General features: G+C 41.2%; 1 protein-coding gene across 5 annotated transcripts in view; it reads right to left on the bottom strand.

The window, feature by feature from the left end:
• Positions 1 to 851: 851 nt before the first annotated feature.
• TARBP1 (tRNA guanosine 2 -O-methyltransferase TARBP1) overlaps positions 852 to 18,685 on the bottom strand; it is a 100,253-nt gene continuing 82,419 nt past the window's right edge. For 4 of the 5 annotated variants that reach the window (XM_037017068.1, XM_037017066.2, XM_037017069.2 and 1 more), the window contains 8 exons: positions 16,210 to 16,296; positions 10,503 to 10,699; positions 8,122 to 8,203; positions 6,042 to 6,213; positions 2,390 to 2,581; positions 2,079 to 2,203; positions 1,533 to 1,669; positions 852 to 1,204 (listed from right to left, as the gene is read on the bottom strand). In XM_037017068.1, the coding sequence (XP_036872963.1) occupies positions 1,036 to 1,204; positions 1,533 to 1,669; positions 2,079 to 2,203; positions 2,390 to 2,581; positions 6,042 to 6,213; positions 8,122 to 8,203; positions 10,503 to 10,699; positions 16,210 to 16,296 (1,161 nt within the window). In that variant the 3' untranslated portion in view covers positions 852 to 1,035. Of the gene's footprint in view, positions 1,205 to 1,532; positions 1,670 to 2,076; positions 2,204 to 2,389; positions 2,582 to 6,041; positions 6,214 to 8,121; positions 8,204 to 10,502; positions 10,700 to 16,209; positions 16,297 to 18,685 lie in introns of those variants that run through there. The other variant, XR_012133321.1, reaches the window with a different exon arrangement.

Here is an 18,685-nt window from a genome sequence, read left to right as displayed (position 1 = left end):
ATATATATTTATAGTCTGTAGTTTAGTAAACCGCACCACTGTCAATATTAATTTCTTAGTTCTGATAAATGTCCATGGTTATAAGATCCTATTAGAGGCATCAGGGTGAAGGGCATATTGAAGCTATGTAGTAACTTTATAACTCTTCTGCAAAACAAAAATTTTAATAAAGCTACAGAATAAAAAAATATATACAAGTAATGGACTCTGAAATTTAAATATTATTAAAGAGGACACAGATATAATTGAAGTTCATTGCTGAATGGGGCTAAATGTTACTTTCAATAATGAAGAAATCCCAATATCAAACAAAGAACAGAAACAGTACATCAACCCTGTGGGTTCCATTCTCACTTCTGGTAATGGTATGCATCTCTGGCTCTAAATTGGCAGCTGTCAGAATATAGACTATTTATAACCACTATCTGAACTCCCTGAGCAAAGGTAGTATATGAAAATTTTCCTAAAAAATTCATATGAATGATTATGGTCGAATTTTTGGCTTTAAAAATAAAACCGATTACCTGAGCATCATGGACTTACTAGGAAAGCTCGCTCAGCATCTATCCAAGCAGGTTTTCCCCCTGGGAATAAGCAAATGCAAAGCAGCAAAGACAGGCAGTGGCTCCTCTTCATGCAGAACCTTAGCTGCCACCCCACTGCTTCCTTACGACGATCAGACATTAGATTCGTACATAGTAGCTGCCTTAATTCTGTTTTACTCCTATCATACTCCATGTTTCTAGGAAATAAATTATTCTAGGAAATAAAGTTTCTAGGAAATAAATTATTTCCCTTAAATACACTATTTTATTTCCACAATTGCTTAAAATATTAAAGAAGCAATACAGTATAGTTAAAAATGTTTATTAAAGGGGACAGCAGAGTAATATATTTAAGGCACATGAAAATGTTTTGGCATTGTGAGAAAAAAAATACAAATCATCCCAGCAAATTTCATTATCTATTTCATTAGTTCAAATAATTTTAAAAAAATGTTTCAGTAGCACCAATAATTCAGATAAGGCACCGACTTCATGATACCATGTCCCCATGGTTAAGCAGCTGCTGCCTGGTATATTCCCAAATCAGCAGAGCTCCGCTCACATGGACGTTAAGCGAGCGGATGATACCCCGCTGAGGAATTTCCACACAAACATCTAATTGCTGGATCAGATATGCTGGAATTCCTTCACGCTCATTTCTGATGGAGAAAAATGGGAAAAGAAAGGTTAGTTTTCTTTTCGTTCAAAAATAATTTTTTTCTCAGATATTCTGAATGTCACTGGAAGATATAGATTAACAAAATGAAGTAAGTCTATGGTACTAGGAGAGTAAGAATGTAACAAAAAAATTTATCGGTCTGTATGTTCACCTGACCATCCTAAAGTGTGAATGAAGTGAAATGAGAACTAGGGGGGCTTTCACAAGCGTTACAAGTCAGAAGCTGAGTATGGGTGTAATATCAGGAGTCTAGTGAATTATGAAATTCCTGAAACAGTTTCTAGACTGAGACTCGAGAATTTTCTTACCCCAACAAGAGTAGAGATTTCTCAGGAAAGCGGAATTGGGTTAGGTCTGAACTTCTGGCAGTTTGTTCCACACCAATGATGGTATAACCTTCTGCTTTTTTCTCTTGCAGATAATCAATTAGGTGAGGTGGTTTTACCTTAATATTAGTTTAAAAAGAGTAGAATAGTAAAATCATTCATGTACAGTCCTGCTTGGAGAAAAATCGAAACTAAGCTGGGTAAAAAGAAAAGGACAATTATAAGCTATAAAAAAGAATTCCCCCAACACCACATAAATTTATAAAAAGTATTCCTAAATCAGGAGTTAGTTACAACCGGACTCATGAAAAAAACTGAAAAAACTGAACATTATTGATGATTTCTAAAAATACAACAATGTGAAAGGTAGTAAAAGGAATTGGATAACAGAAATGGGCTGTATTATTTTACATTAAGTATTATTTAAAATGATCAAAAGGCAGGACTACTATAAATCACTGCAAAAGAACTGATACATGAGGATAGTACTATGATAAAAATTTTAATAATAAACAACTTTCTACTCACCTCCACTAATGGAAGCCACTGTTCAGCCGAAACACTGAGGTGCTGAAACTGTTTGTCTCTGATACACTGAAGATTGCCAAGGACGAGCCCCGAGGCCCCGAAGACCTCACAGGTCCGGCACAGGCCTGCAAAAAACAAGCTGGAGTTACTGCTTCTGGTGTAACACTGAGCATGTTACACCCCATGCGCTCCTCTGAAGCTCCCAAAGGGGGTTAAATGTGGAAAAGACAGCCCAAAATGACATTGGATTGATAATAAGTTTTCAGGATCAAAAGATTTTAAACAAGGCCCCTGGAAAATGACAACTGTACCTCCTAAATTGGTTGGTTTATCAATGAGTGAGGCCACTACAATCAGTCTACTAATTGATTTTCCAAGTTTGGCAGCACGATCCTGAAATACTAGCTCCAGGTCTAAATCTGGAACATTATTTTTCCATGGGATAATCTTCTTCTGAACATCAGTCCACTCTGACTGGGTATCTGCTTCGCCTGAGTTATAACCTGGGAATGAAAAAGAAAATAATCCCATTTATCTAAATATCTATTCACACACACACACACACACACACACACATTTTTAAGAGTTAAAAATGATAGTTTAGAATGAGATTAACTAAAGAGCTTTACTTGGATTCGGACACAATTGCTATTTTCAATAGTAATTTTATTCAAATTCAACTCTACACCTGAGATACTACAACAGTTCATGAAAATATAAGATGCAATTTTTACATTTTAGCATATCCAAAATTGGGAAGCATCTTAGAACCCATAGGTATTATAGTTTGGTAGCATTTTTTTTCCCTAGCGGTACATAAAATAATGGTGTGTCTTACAAACCATAGTGTATTAGAACTTTCTATGGAAGTATATTACTGAAACAATACAGTCTTTAATTATTTTACAAGTACTTGGGGGCACTTCTCTAAAATGAAAGATATTCTCTGAAGCAGTCCTGTCTTTGCTGACCAAATAAGTAAACACAGATGCTGTTAAACTAACTGCAGTGCTCTAAGCTCTAGTAAAGGACTGAGACTCCTTCCAGGCCTTTCCTCAACTCTGCCCAGCTTCCAACTGTTGGCTGAACAACTGAGGAGCACTTAGCTTACTGCAGATGGAAGAGACGTGGAAATAACCACAGTGCAGTGCTACAGTGAGGGTATGTACACACAGGAAGAGCTATTGGTGTCTAGGGGAGGAGGGCAAAGAGCCCCAGGAGGGCTCAAGGGAAGGGAGGTAACAGTCAGTAAACGCAGTGTGGGAAGGACCGTGCAGACCACAGTATGCATGTGTGCACATGCAGGGCACAGAAGGAAAATGGCTTGGGCACCAGCAAAACTTTGGTGTAGCTCCCAGCATGCCATGGAGGGAGATGAGATGGCTCAGGCCAGAACAGTTTTGTATTTTAGAAAAAATCCCTTTAAAAGCAATGTGAAGATAAGTTGAGGCTGGGAAACATTAAGAGGCTTTTGTACTCATCCAGGAAAAGACAAAGACAGTCTCAACAAAGTCAGTGCAAGAGAGGCTAAAGAGAAGGAGAAGCAGCCAGGTTTGGGAAGCAGAACCACTGAGATTTGGTAATGGGTAATGTGGCAACGGAGAAAACAGGAAAAGAATGACTTCTGTGATGGCCAGGTGACCACTAACAAGGGTATACAGAGAATGACTTCTGTGATGGCCAGGTGACCACTAATAAGGGTATACAGAGAATGACTTCTGTGATGGCCAGGTGACCACTAATAAGGGTATACAGAGGAGGCAAGTTTGGGCAGAAAGGTAAATCTGATTTGGGTATGTTGAGTTTCAAGAGTTTATGGAGTATCTGGGTACAGAAGCCCAGTAGCTCAAAACAGGGCAGGCGGAGAGAAAGATTTAAAAGTAACATTATGTAGGTGGTGGTTTCAAGTTGTAGAAATTAATAAAAATGTTCAAGGAGAGCATGCAGAATGAGAAGGACACCAAGCCAATGAAAACATTTGGGAGATACTAACATTTAAGTCTCGGCATAAAAACCACACTGCAACATTCCTCTTTACCAAAAACAAAACAAACAAGACCTCTTTAGCCTTGTCCCATCCCCTCATTTCTCTGCTCCACCTATGGCAAAACTCAAACCGGCTGCCCACAGGTGCTATCCCTCTTTCTTCTCCTCTCCGTCTCTGCTCACCCACCCTAGTCGGGCTGTCCCCACCACACCAGTGCAATGGCTCTTGTCACCATCTTTTGCACCCAAATATTCACATTTGCTGCCCCCTATTTGGGGAAAGCACTTGCCCTACATCAGTGCTTGACTTGCTCTCACTTCACACAGGTCTCTGCTCAGTGTCGACTCCTTAGAAAGATCTTTTTAACCATTTGTCACTATCTTTACCCTGCTTTGTTTTTTTCATAGTCCTTTTTACTACCTGATGTTACCTTATATATTTGTTTAGGGCTGTGTGGATAAAATGAAGGGTCCTGTGGCCAGAATTTTCATTAGGCCCTGATTGGCTAGCTCACTACACACATGTGGGCAATGCGTTGCTACTGACTCCATATAAAGAGCTCCACCCAATGCTCTGGGCAACACAGTGGCATGGCTGCAAGGCTGCAGGAGAGCAGAACAGAGGCTGGAGTGGTGGCAGCACTAAGGACAGAGGTCCAGAGGATGGCTGTATGGGACGACTGTGGAGGCAGAGAGGCCCAGAGGACGGCTGTGTGGGCAGAGGGGCCCAGAGGCATAGACCGGCTTGCTGCATGCAAACTCTCTCTGAGTGAACAGGATTTTAGTGATTGACCTGCCACTGTGGAAATAAAGTTGGGAATAACCCTTTCACCCCAAGAACGCTTTACTGTCATTTTCTTTGGTCACACTGAATCCACAGTGAACTTGCCAGGGGCTGAAACCCATTGGCAAGACATGCTGCTTCCCTGTAGGAATGTAAGGTCCATGAGGGCAGGGAATTTGTCTTACTAGCCTAGCACATAGTAGGCAATCAATAAATCTCTGCTGAATAAATAAATTTTAAGTGATTATGTCTTAAAATGCATTAGTGAACTATCTAGAGTGTTTGATAAAAAATGCACTTTCCCAGAACTCTTCTCCAGACATACTGATTTAAAATCTCAGGGTGGGACCCAAGAATCTGTACTTTTAACAACTTGTCCAAAGGATTCTTGAAAACATTAAAATTTCAGAGAACTACAAGAGACAAGTGGGGGAGCTCAAAAAGGAGAGTGAAAAGAGATTTAGGAGGAAAATCAGGAGAACAAGAAACTACCAAATAAACACTATGTAAACATCGGTAGGTAAGAGAAGAGCATCTATTTTAGATTCTGTAAAGGAGACAAAGAACACTTCTGATTTTCTAAGAGAAGTTTCAGTGATGGGTAAGGGTTGGGGTGAGCCGGAATGAAGACAGAACATGAGTGAGAGAAATGATGAGAATGTAGACTACACGCAACTTTTACGATTGGTTGTGATTTTCAAAATAGTGGGGGGAATTGATCCTTGTTTTTTTAGGGTAACTTGACGTGAAGGGAAGGAGGAGGTGAGCGAGAGGCCGATGTGGGTCCTAAGAAAGCTGCAGGGCAGGAGTAGGTGTAAAAAGGAAGACAAAAGTACAGGAGAAAGAGAGGCTAACAGATGAGTGGTATATAGCCAGCCCCAGTCAGGAGCTCTGCTTTACTCCTAAATGGACAGGAACAGATTTTCTAATAATTTGGACCTTTCAAAAATCTCTTTTATAGAAATATATAGTGGAAGAGCAATGAATATTAACAGCATTTCAAAGAAAAGCCACTAGCTTTAGCTTTTTGGTCAAGATCATACCACATTTTCTCACTGTCTTTTCTCTAAGCAAGGAGCAGAGTTCACCACATCAATGAAGAAGTGCTATTATTTACTGCCTGTTCTAACTTAAATCAAAAAGTTTTAACCAAGTCAACAAAGGGAAAAAAATAAAACAAAATTTTTTTTTACCTATGTCCTGCTGAGACCAGTCACCTGGTTTTAGTTCACAAAGTTGAGTTGGAGAAAGGTACCACTGAAATCCTGCATCTAAAGGGATATCAGTGAATTGGATAAACTTATCAATAGCAATCCATTCATCTTCAATAAGGCCTGAAAGGCGTGGAAGGATGTAAAATATGGTCTGAAAAAAGAATTGTAAAATCTGAAGTTTTTCCCTTAAATAGAAGAAATATGTGAATAACATGTTCAGCATACAACTTAAATATTAGTACTGATGTATTATCCCAAACTATCATTATCTGTCAAATTACGCACTTGCATGTATTTCTTGCAGCAATTGTCTATATATATTTCTTATCTTCTCTAAGAAATTAGGGGATCAATTTAGGAAATCCTTGAAAACAGGCAGATCTTCCACTGTGGTATTTCTAATTGATGTAATAAGCCACCATGCTCTTAATAAATGCAAAAGTTGTGGAATTAGTCAGTATGAATGCAGGACAACATTTGAATAAATGCTATTTATTGGTAACCAAACATAAGTGATCAGGTTCAAGCTCTTGATGTACTATTCAGACAAATTTAGAATCTAAATTTTGCCTTGACTACCTATTAGCTGTGCGACGTTAGACAAACCACTTCGCCTTCCTCAGCTTCAGCTCCCTCATTTGTAAATTAAGGATACAACCAAGTTAAAACAGCACATGAAAATGTTTTGTAAATGGCACAGTATGGCACCACTGGAATGGTTATTATTGAGTCACTACATAAACAGCCTTCCTTTCTATTTCTTACCTTCTGAAAGAAAACTGAGAACCAGAAAATCGTCAAAGGTGGTAAGGCACATAAGAAACAGAAGCACAAGTAACAGGTGATTGAAAAATGAAATTTCATAAGCTTTTACAATGAATATGGTTTTCTTCATGCTAATGCTGTGAAAATTTAAACTGGCATAATGATTGTTACTAAATGCTTATTTAGGTATGAAGTATAGCTCCAAATGTATAAATAAAGACACAGAATTCTTGTGAGCCATTATTTTATTTACACGTACAGTTATTCATATCATTAATGGAGAACAAAATATATAAAATACATAAAAGGAACGGTCAAAGGTAGGGATGACGGAAAGAGGGAAGGAAGGGACTTACTCCTGCTGGAGAATTGGATATAAAAGGCTGACTTAACACTAGAGTTATTAAAGAATCCTTCAGAAAGATGTCAAACAAAGCACTCTTGGCACTAAAGAACACAGAACAGAGCATGTTAAAATATTTGAAAGATCCTAAATAATTTTTCAAATGAAGCAACAGAAAATATACATTAATGTTCTATGATAAATATTTCACAACATGTATATCTATACATTTTTTTAAAGGCCAGCTTATTGGCAATCTGCCAGAAAAATCTGATTATGCACAGTAGCTGAAGTGACTGGTATTTCCAAGTTATTTAGAGAAAAAGATCATAAGTCACATTTTTTAGATTCAAAGGCAGAACACTATAATAGTAGCTGAAAGGGAGAAAGTAATACAACTTATACAAATTTTAATAATTTATATATTAATTAATCACATGCTAATTGTAATACATATGTTTATGGTTCTTAGACTTGTGTATGTTCTGTTATGATCAATAAGATGTATCATTGGTGTATCACTGACTATACAATTTTACTTGCCCAGAACCTAAAAAATCAATTAGCGACGGTAGGTCTTTTTGTTCTTTCATTAACAATGGTCTTCATTAAAACAAAATCTCACCTGTACAATGTTCTCACTCATTTCCTTTTAATGTCAGAACAGATTTCTGTTTAGAGTTAAATATCCCCCTTACAGTGTTTACAAGCCAGACACTGCCTGAGAAATAGAAAGTGAGATTGACTAGCCAATTTTCACTGCTTAACAGTGAAATGCAAAAAGTCATCTGCATAAAGTGACAAAATTAAACTCAGAACTCACAATGTTAAATCGATGTTGTTTAAGGGAAAAAAATTAACCTAATCATAACCCTTCAACAACTACGGCAGAAAGAAAGCATAAGGATTAAAGATATAGTAGAGAATTTACAAATGATATTCTTTGCTCACCTCCAGACAGTAATCCTTCAGTGGGTGAAATGTTGCAAAAAAGAAATGCTCTTGGATGCGTTGCCAATTCTTCCTGGCATTCCTAAGTAGAGATTAAAAATGTGGTGTGAGGTACCAACAAGTGAAACAACCCTGGTAAGGGGGAAAAATCTATTAGCTATCCTAGAGTGGTACTGCAGAATTTAAAATGAATGGAAAGCTTTGTGAATTTTATCCTAAGAATGACATACCCATATCTCCAAGATCAATATACTTGAAAAACTGACAGTCAATTTGAGATTTTGAAATGAAACTCTAAGTCAGACAAAGAAATTAAATAATTCCCTCACAGCCGTACAACAAACAATAATTCAACAAGGATGAGAGCCAGGTGTCATGCTGAGTGTTGGGATCACCTAGCGGAGTGTGCAGAGGCCTGTGCACCATCAGAGGTGAAGGCAAGTAAAGACAGTCTCAGTGGACGTTTTGGGAAAGACCTCACAGGAACAGCCTGCCAGACATACAACCTACATATCTGGGAATAAAGAATTCTAAAAGAACTGGATAAGGACTCTGGGTCAGAATCTTTACACGTCTCTCTCTGAGAGGAAACACTTTTTTTTTTCAGGATAGAAAATCATTACATAAGTTGTTATTTCTACTCTGAAGATTCATAACACATAGCCAAGCTACCAACTTTCATAGCCAAACAAATGGAATCTGAGCAGGTTTTCTCAACGCATTTGTCAAGTTTTAAAAGGCAAAAAAGGTAGAGAAAAAAGTTATGCCATGTACTATTACCATGACCCCAGCAGTTTCTGATTTGGTTCATGATCAATAGCCCCAAAGTTAAGTAGCAATTTCAAGACAATTTCCTGGCAAGACCATTCTCCTGCTACGGCCAGCCTGGCTTCTCCCATCCCCAAGGCCCCCAGCCCCTTTCCTCCCTTCTGAAGGCCATGCCTCTCATATCACAGGAGGGAGAAATAGAAGACCTTGCATGGGAGACTTCTCATCTCTGGCCCCCTGTCCTTGCTTCTCCTTTGCTTTCAAGAGTCCCTTTTAAAGGACAATACCCCAATATGTGCCCCAAGTCTCATTTCCTTGGATTTTGCCCCATCTTCCCCTTTTGAATCTCTTCTCTATACTAGCCTTTTCTTCAGCCTATTCAAAGGGCTTTATGTCTATCTTAAAAAACAGAAACCATACTAAAGTGCCCCTCAGTAGGGACTGGTGGTGACATAACTTATGGCATGGCCACAGAAGAGCAGGGAGCTGTTACCAGAAACTTATCTTGGTGGAAAACGAGGGTATGGGACCAGGGCAGGAGACTGTCTCGTTGTTAAATCTTTCTGCACCACTCAATTTCCTAACCATGAATACCTATTAAAAACTACTGTTACAAAAAAAATAATGTAAAAGCCCTCCTTTGACAGCACATCCACCTTTAACTATTGTTCTTCCTTCTACACTACACAGAAAAGTTCTGGAGAAAATTATCTGTGCAAGTTAGCTGTTTTAGCTTCCTCATCATTCAATTTTTAAAAATAAAAGACACAAAGAATTTCAAATATTCAAGTACAGAAAATAATGTGACACCATCCAACTTATCAATCACCCGGATTCAAATAACATATTGTCCCCTCCACTTTTCAACCCATTTCAATTTGGCTTCCACCCCAATGCCACCACTGGAACTGCTCCTGTGCTCTCAGGCTTGTTTTACTTTACCTGAACCTTGTCCATGTCTCTGAGCCCTGACTACTCTCATACTAATCCAACTCTCGATTTTCCTCCCATTTCTATTGCCCACCTCTGATCTGCTCCTCACATTTTAAAAAATGCAGAAGTAAAATGGATGATGTCATACTCAAGTTCATACTCTTTGCTGACTTTCAACCAAGAGAATTCACAAAACCCTGGGTCATGCTCCCCTCCGCTGTTCTGCCCATAGCAGCAGTTGTTTTATCTGTTTTATATTGAGAATCTGAGTAGGATTTTGTTTGAGAAATAGAGACATTCTCTTAGAAAAAAAGAAAACCACTTACAGATTTAATTAGTATAGCTGAGGGGTTAAGAATATGTCTTTCAAGTCAGATCATGCTGCTTCTCAGCAGTTCTTTGACAACTGAGGATAATGACATTTGGGTGTACTGAACAGAAACACCTAAAGATGTGTAAAAGACTTATAAAATAAAAGATCAAAGATAAAAAAGGAAAAAAGATCAAGATGGAGCTGATGGCAATTAGAATTAATTAAACTGTATGTCACGTAGTGACCTGCTTGCCCCCTGCCTACCCAGGCTCTGTGCCCTACACCCGAACACGGAGAACAAGATGGGCTCCTCTGTCCTCCCCATGTGCTCTCTCGGAAGTAACGGGAAGGGTGCCAGCCTACTTACCCTGCTCCATGCATGTTTTCCACTTGATTAAGACTGGATTCAATAACAGAAGTCAAAGCATCAAATTCTTCAACATGCAGCATTTTACAAATGCTCCAGATTTTCTTAAGAGCAACTAAGGCATACAGTCGGATACTAAAATTGTGATTGAAACACCAGTTCAGCACAGTAATAAGGGCTTGCTTCAGAACTGGTTTCTGAAAAGAAAGGGAAAAATTCTTCATATGTAAACATGGACCGTTTTACCCTTGACTGAAAGACCAAAAACAAGGTATACAAATTATGAAAGTGTTACATAGTGGGCCTTAGTTCCTGGGTTGTACATCAGGGTCTATGCAGACTTCCTCCTCAAAATTAAGCCTTGGCATTAGCAATCTGGTCAGAAAGATATCCTCCTGCTCTTTAGTTTTCATTCACAGGGCTGCAGTACATTTTTCCCCACACTCTGGTACCTAGGTTAAGCTAGGATTATTCCCTAAGGGCTCCACTTTTGGGGAACCTGAAAGTGCTTCTAAAGGAAGGCATCTCCTAAGATGCTGTTTCCTCCTTGCCTCTGATTGTGAACTACTCTGTTCTCTCTTATGGTGATCTTGGATCCACAGAGCACTAAGTGTAGCAACAAATTAACACAATCATTTAACCTTCTCTGTGGTCTTTTCCTATGGATTCACAGACTGTTCCACATTCACAGCCTGGAGACTTCATGCAATGATAGCCCAATTTCTAAAACCACACAGCTCAACAGACAACAAAAGGCAAAGGAAGAGACATGTATTAATGGGAAACCAGATGGACTCAAACTTTTAATAAAAGAACAGGAGCTACCTTGATGCCCCCCGCCAAATGGGCCACTTGAAAATTCTTGGGGCTGCACCTGCTGAAGAGCCCTACAGTCAGCATCTCCTGACTGATTAGAAACAAGGATATGCACTGGAGAGTTTCCCAGTACTCCAGCATGGTTACTGGCACATCTCAGTTCCCCAAAGTCCCTGGGAAGGACCACATACAGATATATACAATCTTCTTTATTTCATCCCTTTACTCAACATGTTATGAACATTTATCAAAGTTCACAGTATTGTCAGCATTACAAAAACACTGTTGGGAGACATATAGATACATATACACACATACATAACTATGATATAAAAATGACCATCCCTACCTAATGAACAACTAACATTGTCTGTGCTGGATTGGGGTAAGGTGGGGTGACTAGTCATGTAGGGCCCAGTAGAAAGGCCACATGGAGGAAGGTCAGCTGCTAAGAAGGTGAAGAGAAAAGGCTGGAGGGCATACTCAAGGTTATCTAAGAAAACCAGCAAATGACATGTAGGGAAGAGAAAATACATTTACTTGGTTGGAAGGAAGATCAAAGAGAAGTGCCGGGGTGGTATAGGAAAGGGAAACTTCTGCATGATATGTGATTAAATCTAGAAGCTGGAAGCCAAAGCAGGTTAACCAAGACAACCAAAATACCATTAAAAGAGAATTTAAACATTTAAAAAAGGGGAAAAGAGAAAGTCAGTCATTACTAATATTTCACAGTCCTTTACAATTTTATGAAGCACATGTGGTATCTAACATAAATAACACCCAACTGCCATTAGTTATACATCACAAGTGCTATACCAGCATTTCGTGTACACTGCCTTTAACATGCACCACTTAAGAGTTTTATCACCCTTGATTCACGTAGTAGGTGACTATTGTGAAGAAGAGGCAAATCTGAAGTGTCAGCAGGACAGTGGTCCCCCACACAACATACCCTACAAAGGTCTTGCTTTCTCCCCACAGCCTACGTGGAGTCCTCACTCCCCGCCCCCTCCCTTATTCTGCACCAATCCTTCTGATCTCCTGGGCCTGACTAGGTGGGTCCCACCTACAGCCAGCGCCTGCTGTTCCCTCGGCCTGGAAAGTACCTGGATCCCCACCAATTTCGGGCATGTATTCAGAATCATCCCCTTGGAAAGGTCTCTCCTGAGCCCACTTTCTAAATGGCTTTAGCCCCTGGTTCTGTTTTCTTTCTCTTTGAAGCTGGTGTCACCGGCTGACAGCAGCCTGTTCCTTTGTCATCTCCCCACCTGCCACCGGATTGAAGGAGAGAGATGCGTGTTCTGTTCACTGCAGAATCCCAGGGGCCTAGAATGACATATGAAGACACATAATACGCAGAGGACACACATCGGAGTGAGGAAGAAAAGGGGAAGCAAAAAACCAACATGACTTCTTCCCAAGTAGCCTTCCAACAGGGAGCCTGCGGCCAACGAGATCTCACACACGCCCTATCTCCATGGTCTCTGCTCACTATCCAAACAAACTCCACGGATTCCCTCTGCTCCCAGAGGATTGTGTTTCCTCCCCTCGCTGCCCTCCCTTCTCCTTCGCCCACCCCTGAACCTTTCAGTACTCTCATCCACGGCAAATTTCTCAACCTCTCTCCCTCCTTCCTAAATCAGAGGAGGATCTGGGGCCTTTCCAACCCTCAGTGTGACTTCCATCATTACCTCTCCACCACCATGAAAAAACCATTGCCTACCATTCTCTGCCCATTGCCATACCCCAGACCTTGTCATAAAACCCTGTTCTTTTTTCTACGACCTTAAAATCAGCTATTCCGACATCTGACCCAAAGCATCTGTATGTCCACACCATCTCCGGGTCTGCCCACCTCTTTCCCTCGGGTGCTCTTCATGGGCCACTGCAGTGCATTCTCCAAAGTCACAACCTGCCTGTTGCTAAAACTGTGGATGATGCCCTTCTCTGCCTGCCCTCTCCAGGCGCTCCACTCTTGGCCATTCTCTCCTTGGGAAGGTCCCCTTATGTCCCTCAGGACACCACAATCCTGAGGGGGGTCTTCCTCATCCTCTTGCTGTTCTTTTGCACCGTCTTCCTGTCCCACCCCTCCAATGCTGGTGGCTCTTCTGGGTCCTTGGCTTCCCCACTTTATCAGGCTGTACTCGCTCTGTGTGACCTCATTCACACCCATGCCCTCAGTCCACTCAAGGTTCCCAAACTTGTGGGTGACAGCTACTTTCTTCTTCTAACTGAAACTGTTATTGAGACAATTTAGACCCACCTGCAGTTTTAAGAAACAGAGGGATCCTTTGTGCCTCTCTTAAGACTTTGTTCAGTTTCTCTTAATGGCAGCATTTGGCAAATTCCAGTATCATGTCACAACAGGATATTGACATGGATATAGTCCACTGGTAAATTAGATTTCCTCAGTTTTACTTGTATTCATTTGTGTGTGTGTGGTGTTGACAGTTTTCTCACATGTGTATGTTTGTGTATCCACGATGACAGTCAAGACACTGAGCAGCTCCTATACCCAGGCATCCTTCCTGCTGTCCCCTTATAACCACACCTGCCTCCCCCCACCTTCCTAGTCCCACCACCTGCACAGTGTTTTGAAAAAAGTATTTTAATCTTAACCCATCAGAGCTTGGCTGCAGGAACTGAATATGGCTAGTTAGGCAGAAATGGATCTTTATTATTGTACCCCTGGAAGTACTAAAGATGTAGACTCTCAGCTCTCAAGGTGATCTACCAGGAGCCACACCACTGAACTGGGCCACCACCTCCCTCTTCTATGATCTAGCCACAACCACTGTTTGCAGACCTCACACCACGCCATGCCTCCTGCATTCACATGAGCAAAAAATGAGCTGCCCTCTGCCTCTTAGTGTTCACAGAGCTGGACACTGGGCCTCAGCTAATCCTACCTCAGGAAAACAGGTGCCTCTGTGATTTGGCATGCCCACACAGGTGTGCTCCTGCCTTCCAGACCCTTTGCAAATGCCTGAAGATCTGGCTCCAGGGATGCTTTAAAAATACAGGTTTTCATTTTCCAGGCTTTGCAGCCCCAGGCGTATAATGGACTATAGCCCCACACTACCTTCACAGCACAAGAGCACCCGGTTCACCTGCAGCCCTTCCACACCCTCCTGGTTCACAAGTTGGCAATGTTTGTTTCTGCTACTTGCCTGGCTGCTTAAGATAATGAGTTGTGATCTCTAACATGAGTTGGATTTCCTATTCAGACCACCCTCCTGAGCTGCAGACCCCAATATCCAACTGCTCTTTCCTGTGTCTCTGTAGGGGTCACAGGTAACAGATTCAGACCGCTGCCCATTATCATCTCCCCCATGTGTGAAAGACATGCTAAGCCTGGCAGCCCAGGTCATACCCCTGGGTTTCATCTGTCCACCTAGCCCATCCCCAAGGCTGGGGGTTTCTCTCCACCACATACATGTCACACTGACTTGTTCGCCTCCTCCACGCCACCACCCCAGGGCAGGGCACCATGAAAGCACTCAGGTCCCTTGGCAGCTTCCTAGCTGGTCTGCCTCTCTCCAGTTCTGCCCCCACACCACCCATTCAAAACGCTGTAGCCACACACACAAATCAGACCCTGTCATGTTTCTGCTTAAAATCCTGCAGCAGCTCCCCAACGCTCTTAGGATAAAGTCCAGATTCCTCATTTGCCGAGCATTAGTCCTACACCACTGTTGAGCTGGGGAAAGGGGAGTTTTAAAATGGTTAATTTTCATGAACAACTCACACACCAAGTAGGGGGGGAAGTTAAGGTCTGAATCAGGTCTGTCTGGAAGATGAATTCACTGTCAGAATTTGTCTAAACAATCCTTCAGCTATTTCATCCACCCTGCAACAGTACAATTTCTTATCTCTTTTACTTCCCTCAATAGATTGTAAGCAAATCTCTTTCCTGCACATATTTAAAACAGAAAGGTAACATTTGATGTTATCTGATGCTAGCGCTTTCCTGATCTTACCAGAAGGTGTTAACACAAGTTCTCATGTAACTTTAACACACTGCCATCTGCTGACAGACACTGTAAGACACCATCAATTTTAAGAGGATTTTAAAAGTTAAAATGGGGTGGGGAGAAAGGTCTGTTTTAGGATTGATGAAATAAATTAACAACTAAATTTGATTATCAATATTTAAATTTAAATAATAAATTTAAAGACAAGAATACTGAAAAATTCCAGGAAATCTTTTCTCTCTCTTTTTATTTCACTTTCAACACAGGACCACACTTCTCATTTCATATACTAACTTTTCTTCTAGAGTTTACAACGTATCATATTCTTCGCTGTAGATTCAATACTATAGAACCTTGCCTTCTTACTGGTTCTCCTAAATTCTTCACAGTTCCACCATGATAAGCCAGAATTAGCTAAGATCTCTACTTACCTGTGGGGTAAACCACTAGAAAAATCACTCTAAACCTGAGAAAGCTGAAAAAGCTGGCCTTGACACTGAAGATGGTAACATTATACATCAACCTTCAATTACCCAATGGCATTTTAACACAGACCATAAGTTTCTTTGCACAAGCAAATAACTGGGTAAATAACTGTATCATTCAAGAAACAGTTAAATGCAATAGTTAAATCCAATTAACAAAATCTTATGTAAATACTTATATAAAATTAAGGATCATCTCCTTAAAAACTGCCCATTAGTCTACAGATTTAGCATGCACTCGGGCAAGTGGGTCGGACCTTCCTGTGTACTTGTGTCTAAGTCCATGAGAACATGAGCAGACAGGAAGAAGGAAGTAGGGGAAATGGCAAAAAATATGAGGAACACTTTATATTTTAAACAAAATTAGTACAAAAACAAAATTCTATTTTGATAGTCAAGGTTAAACTCTTGTTACAGGCAATTTAAACTCACCTTTTCTGGAGTATTTTGAGTTATGATTTCCAAATGTGATAAAACTGACAACAACGTACAAATGCTTGTTTTAAGGTTTTCTTCACCCTGACAAAAAAATCAGACAAACAAAATAGTCATTCAAGGTTTACTGTGCTCCTGTGCAGGAGCAGGGCTGAGCGGGAAACACGGGCTCAGCATGTGAGGCAGTCTCTTCCCTGATGCACTAGGCCTAGCCTGAGTGGGGAAACAGGATTAAAAGGAACTTCCTACAGCCAAAGGCCAACACACTGAACAATCAGGAGCCACCGCAAGTTATTAACTAATTTACCTGTCAAGTGATAGAGCCAAGGGTACACTCACTCAGAAGAGGCAAGGCCTTTAGGATGAGAGGGACTGGCACAGAGGTGAGGGTGCAGGGGTGCAGGAGGAGAGAGAACAGGTGGAAGAGAATAAGACAGACAGATAAGGAGGCAAATGAGGGGCAGAGACAATAAGCTGAGGGGAGACCAGTGCAGCGATGGAGTGGCAGAGTAAGGTTCCAAAGGTAAATGGAATCTTTTGACAACTTAAAAGCCATGATGAAAAATTACATAAGAGTATTAAACAGGAATTTAGAAATGTTCCCAATTAATTAACAGTGATTGAGAATAACATATTTTAGTGATAATAAACTGATGGGGGCTAGATAGACTAGAAAGAGACTACAAACACTACTGTTCGGAAACCACACTGAAGGGAAAATCCGATGATGTATTCCTTTCTTTAACTGGTAGTTACTGAATGTCTTCTATGTGCCTGGTACTGTGCCAGAAACAGGAGAAAACAAAAATAGATCAAGTTCCTGTCTTCATGGCGCTGTGGTCCAGTGGGGAGAAAAGATAGAATCCAATCAGACAACAAATTAAAATTCCTATTTATAACAGGTACTGTATATGTGCTACAAAAACCCATCACAAGGGGATCCAAACACTCAGGGAGGCAACTCCCTTTAAGAAATGGCACATATGATGCATGAAGGTTAAGACCTCCAGGACAAAAAGCAGTTATGTAGAGAGAAGGACAACAACCATTTCAGATAGGAACATGTGCAAAGGCCTAAGAGCAAAAGGGCCTGGATGAATGTGAAACAGAGACTGGGGGGAACTGAGTCACACCAGAGGCCCCCACTGAACGAGCTGCCCGGCATTCATGCCCTGACGTACCTTCTACAACCTTGGGAAGCTCAGTCACACCACCTGCTCTAGCTGAGACGTTAGCAAGCAGCATGCACCAGCAGCTGGGCAGTGCGTGCCCATTGAGACATGTCCTCCTTGTGCTCCTTCTTGAAGCCCTGAGCCACCACAGAAGAGGTCTGGCTACCCCGCTGGACACACGAGGGGCAGTGATGCCCCAGCCAACACCACATGGAGAAGAACTGCCCAGGCAAGCCCTCTACCCAGAACCATGACAAATAATGATGTACTGTTGTTTACATTCAAGGGTTGGGAACAGAACTGAGACAACAGTAAGGCTGCAGTGCAGAAGGGGGAGTGTAGCACACAAAGGGACTGGAGGGGGATGAGGGCGTGAGACCTGCAGGCCATTCTGAAGACTTCTGGTCTTTATTCTGACAGCAATGCTTTAAGAAAGTAGATAACCTGATCAAATTTCCACTCTGAAAAACTACTCTGGCTTTAGGATGGAGAACATATTGAAACAGAGGCAAGAGTGGATACAAGTGGCCCATGAGAAATCTGTGCAATGGGTAACAACAGCCTGGACCAAGATGGCCTAGTGGAGATAGAAGTCGGAGGACTGAGAAATATACTTAGGAGGTAAGATCAAGGATCAGGTCATGAATAAGACATGCAGCAGGAAAAGCATCAGGGTTTCTGGTCTGTGCAGCTGAATGGACGGTTCTGCTGTTCACCATAGTGGAAGATAAAGTTTGGGGAAAAAATAAGGCACTTGGTATTGGACTCTACGTTTTAGATGATTTACAAACATGCAAGGAGAATGTCTATAGCAGAGCTCAGCAAACTTTTTCTGTAAAGGACTAAACGGTAAATAAAAATATGGTTTGTTGGTCTTTCTGTCTCTGTTGCAACTGCTCAACTCTTGTCACTCGAGGGCAAACACAGCTGTAGGCAGCATGTAAGAGACTGGATGTGGTTGTGGCCCAAGGAAACTGTGTGAGGCTGCATTGGCTGTGCTTTGGCCCCTCTGATTTAGCACTTGGCGGACATGTCTGGAATAGAAAGACAAGTCAATGAGTCATTCACATCAGATAATAAGCAAATCCATGACTCTGGTAAAACTGACCATCAAACAAGGAGAAATCACAAAGGCCCAACCTTGATAAGTGCTAACATCTAGCAGCTGGGAGGGAAGGAAAAGCCTGGCGAGGATACAGAGGAGGAACAATGGGGCAGGAGGAGGAAGCTGAACACCAAATCTGGACATTGGTCTTCTGAGAAGTGCCTGAGGGGAAGCTGGAGGACAGATTGAAGGGGTG

The sequence above is a fragment of the Manis javanica genome, chromosome 7, assembly GCF_040802235.1.
Source record: "Manis javanica isolate MJ-LG chromosome 7, MJ_LKY, whole genome shotgun sequence".
Taxonomy (NCBI): domain Eukaryota; kingdom Metazoa; phylum Chordata; class Mammalia; order Pholidota; family Manidae; genus Manis; species Manis javanica.
The sequence above is the reverse complement of the archived record's forward strand: the minus strand, read 5'-3'. Positions and strand labels throughout refer to the sequence as shown.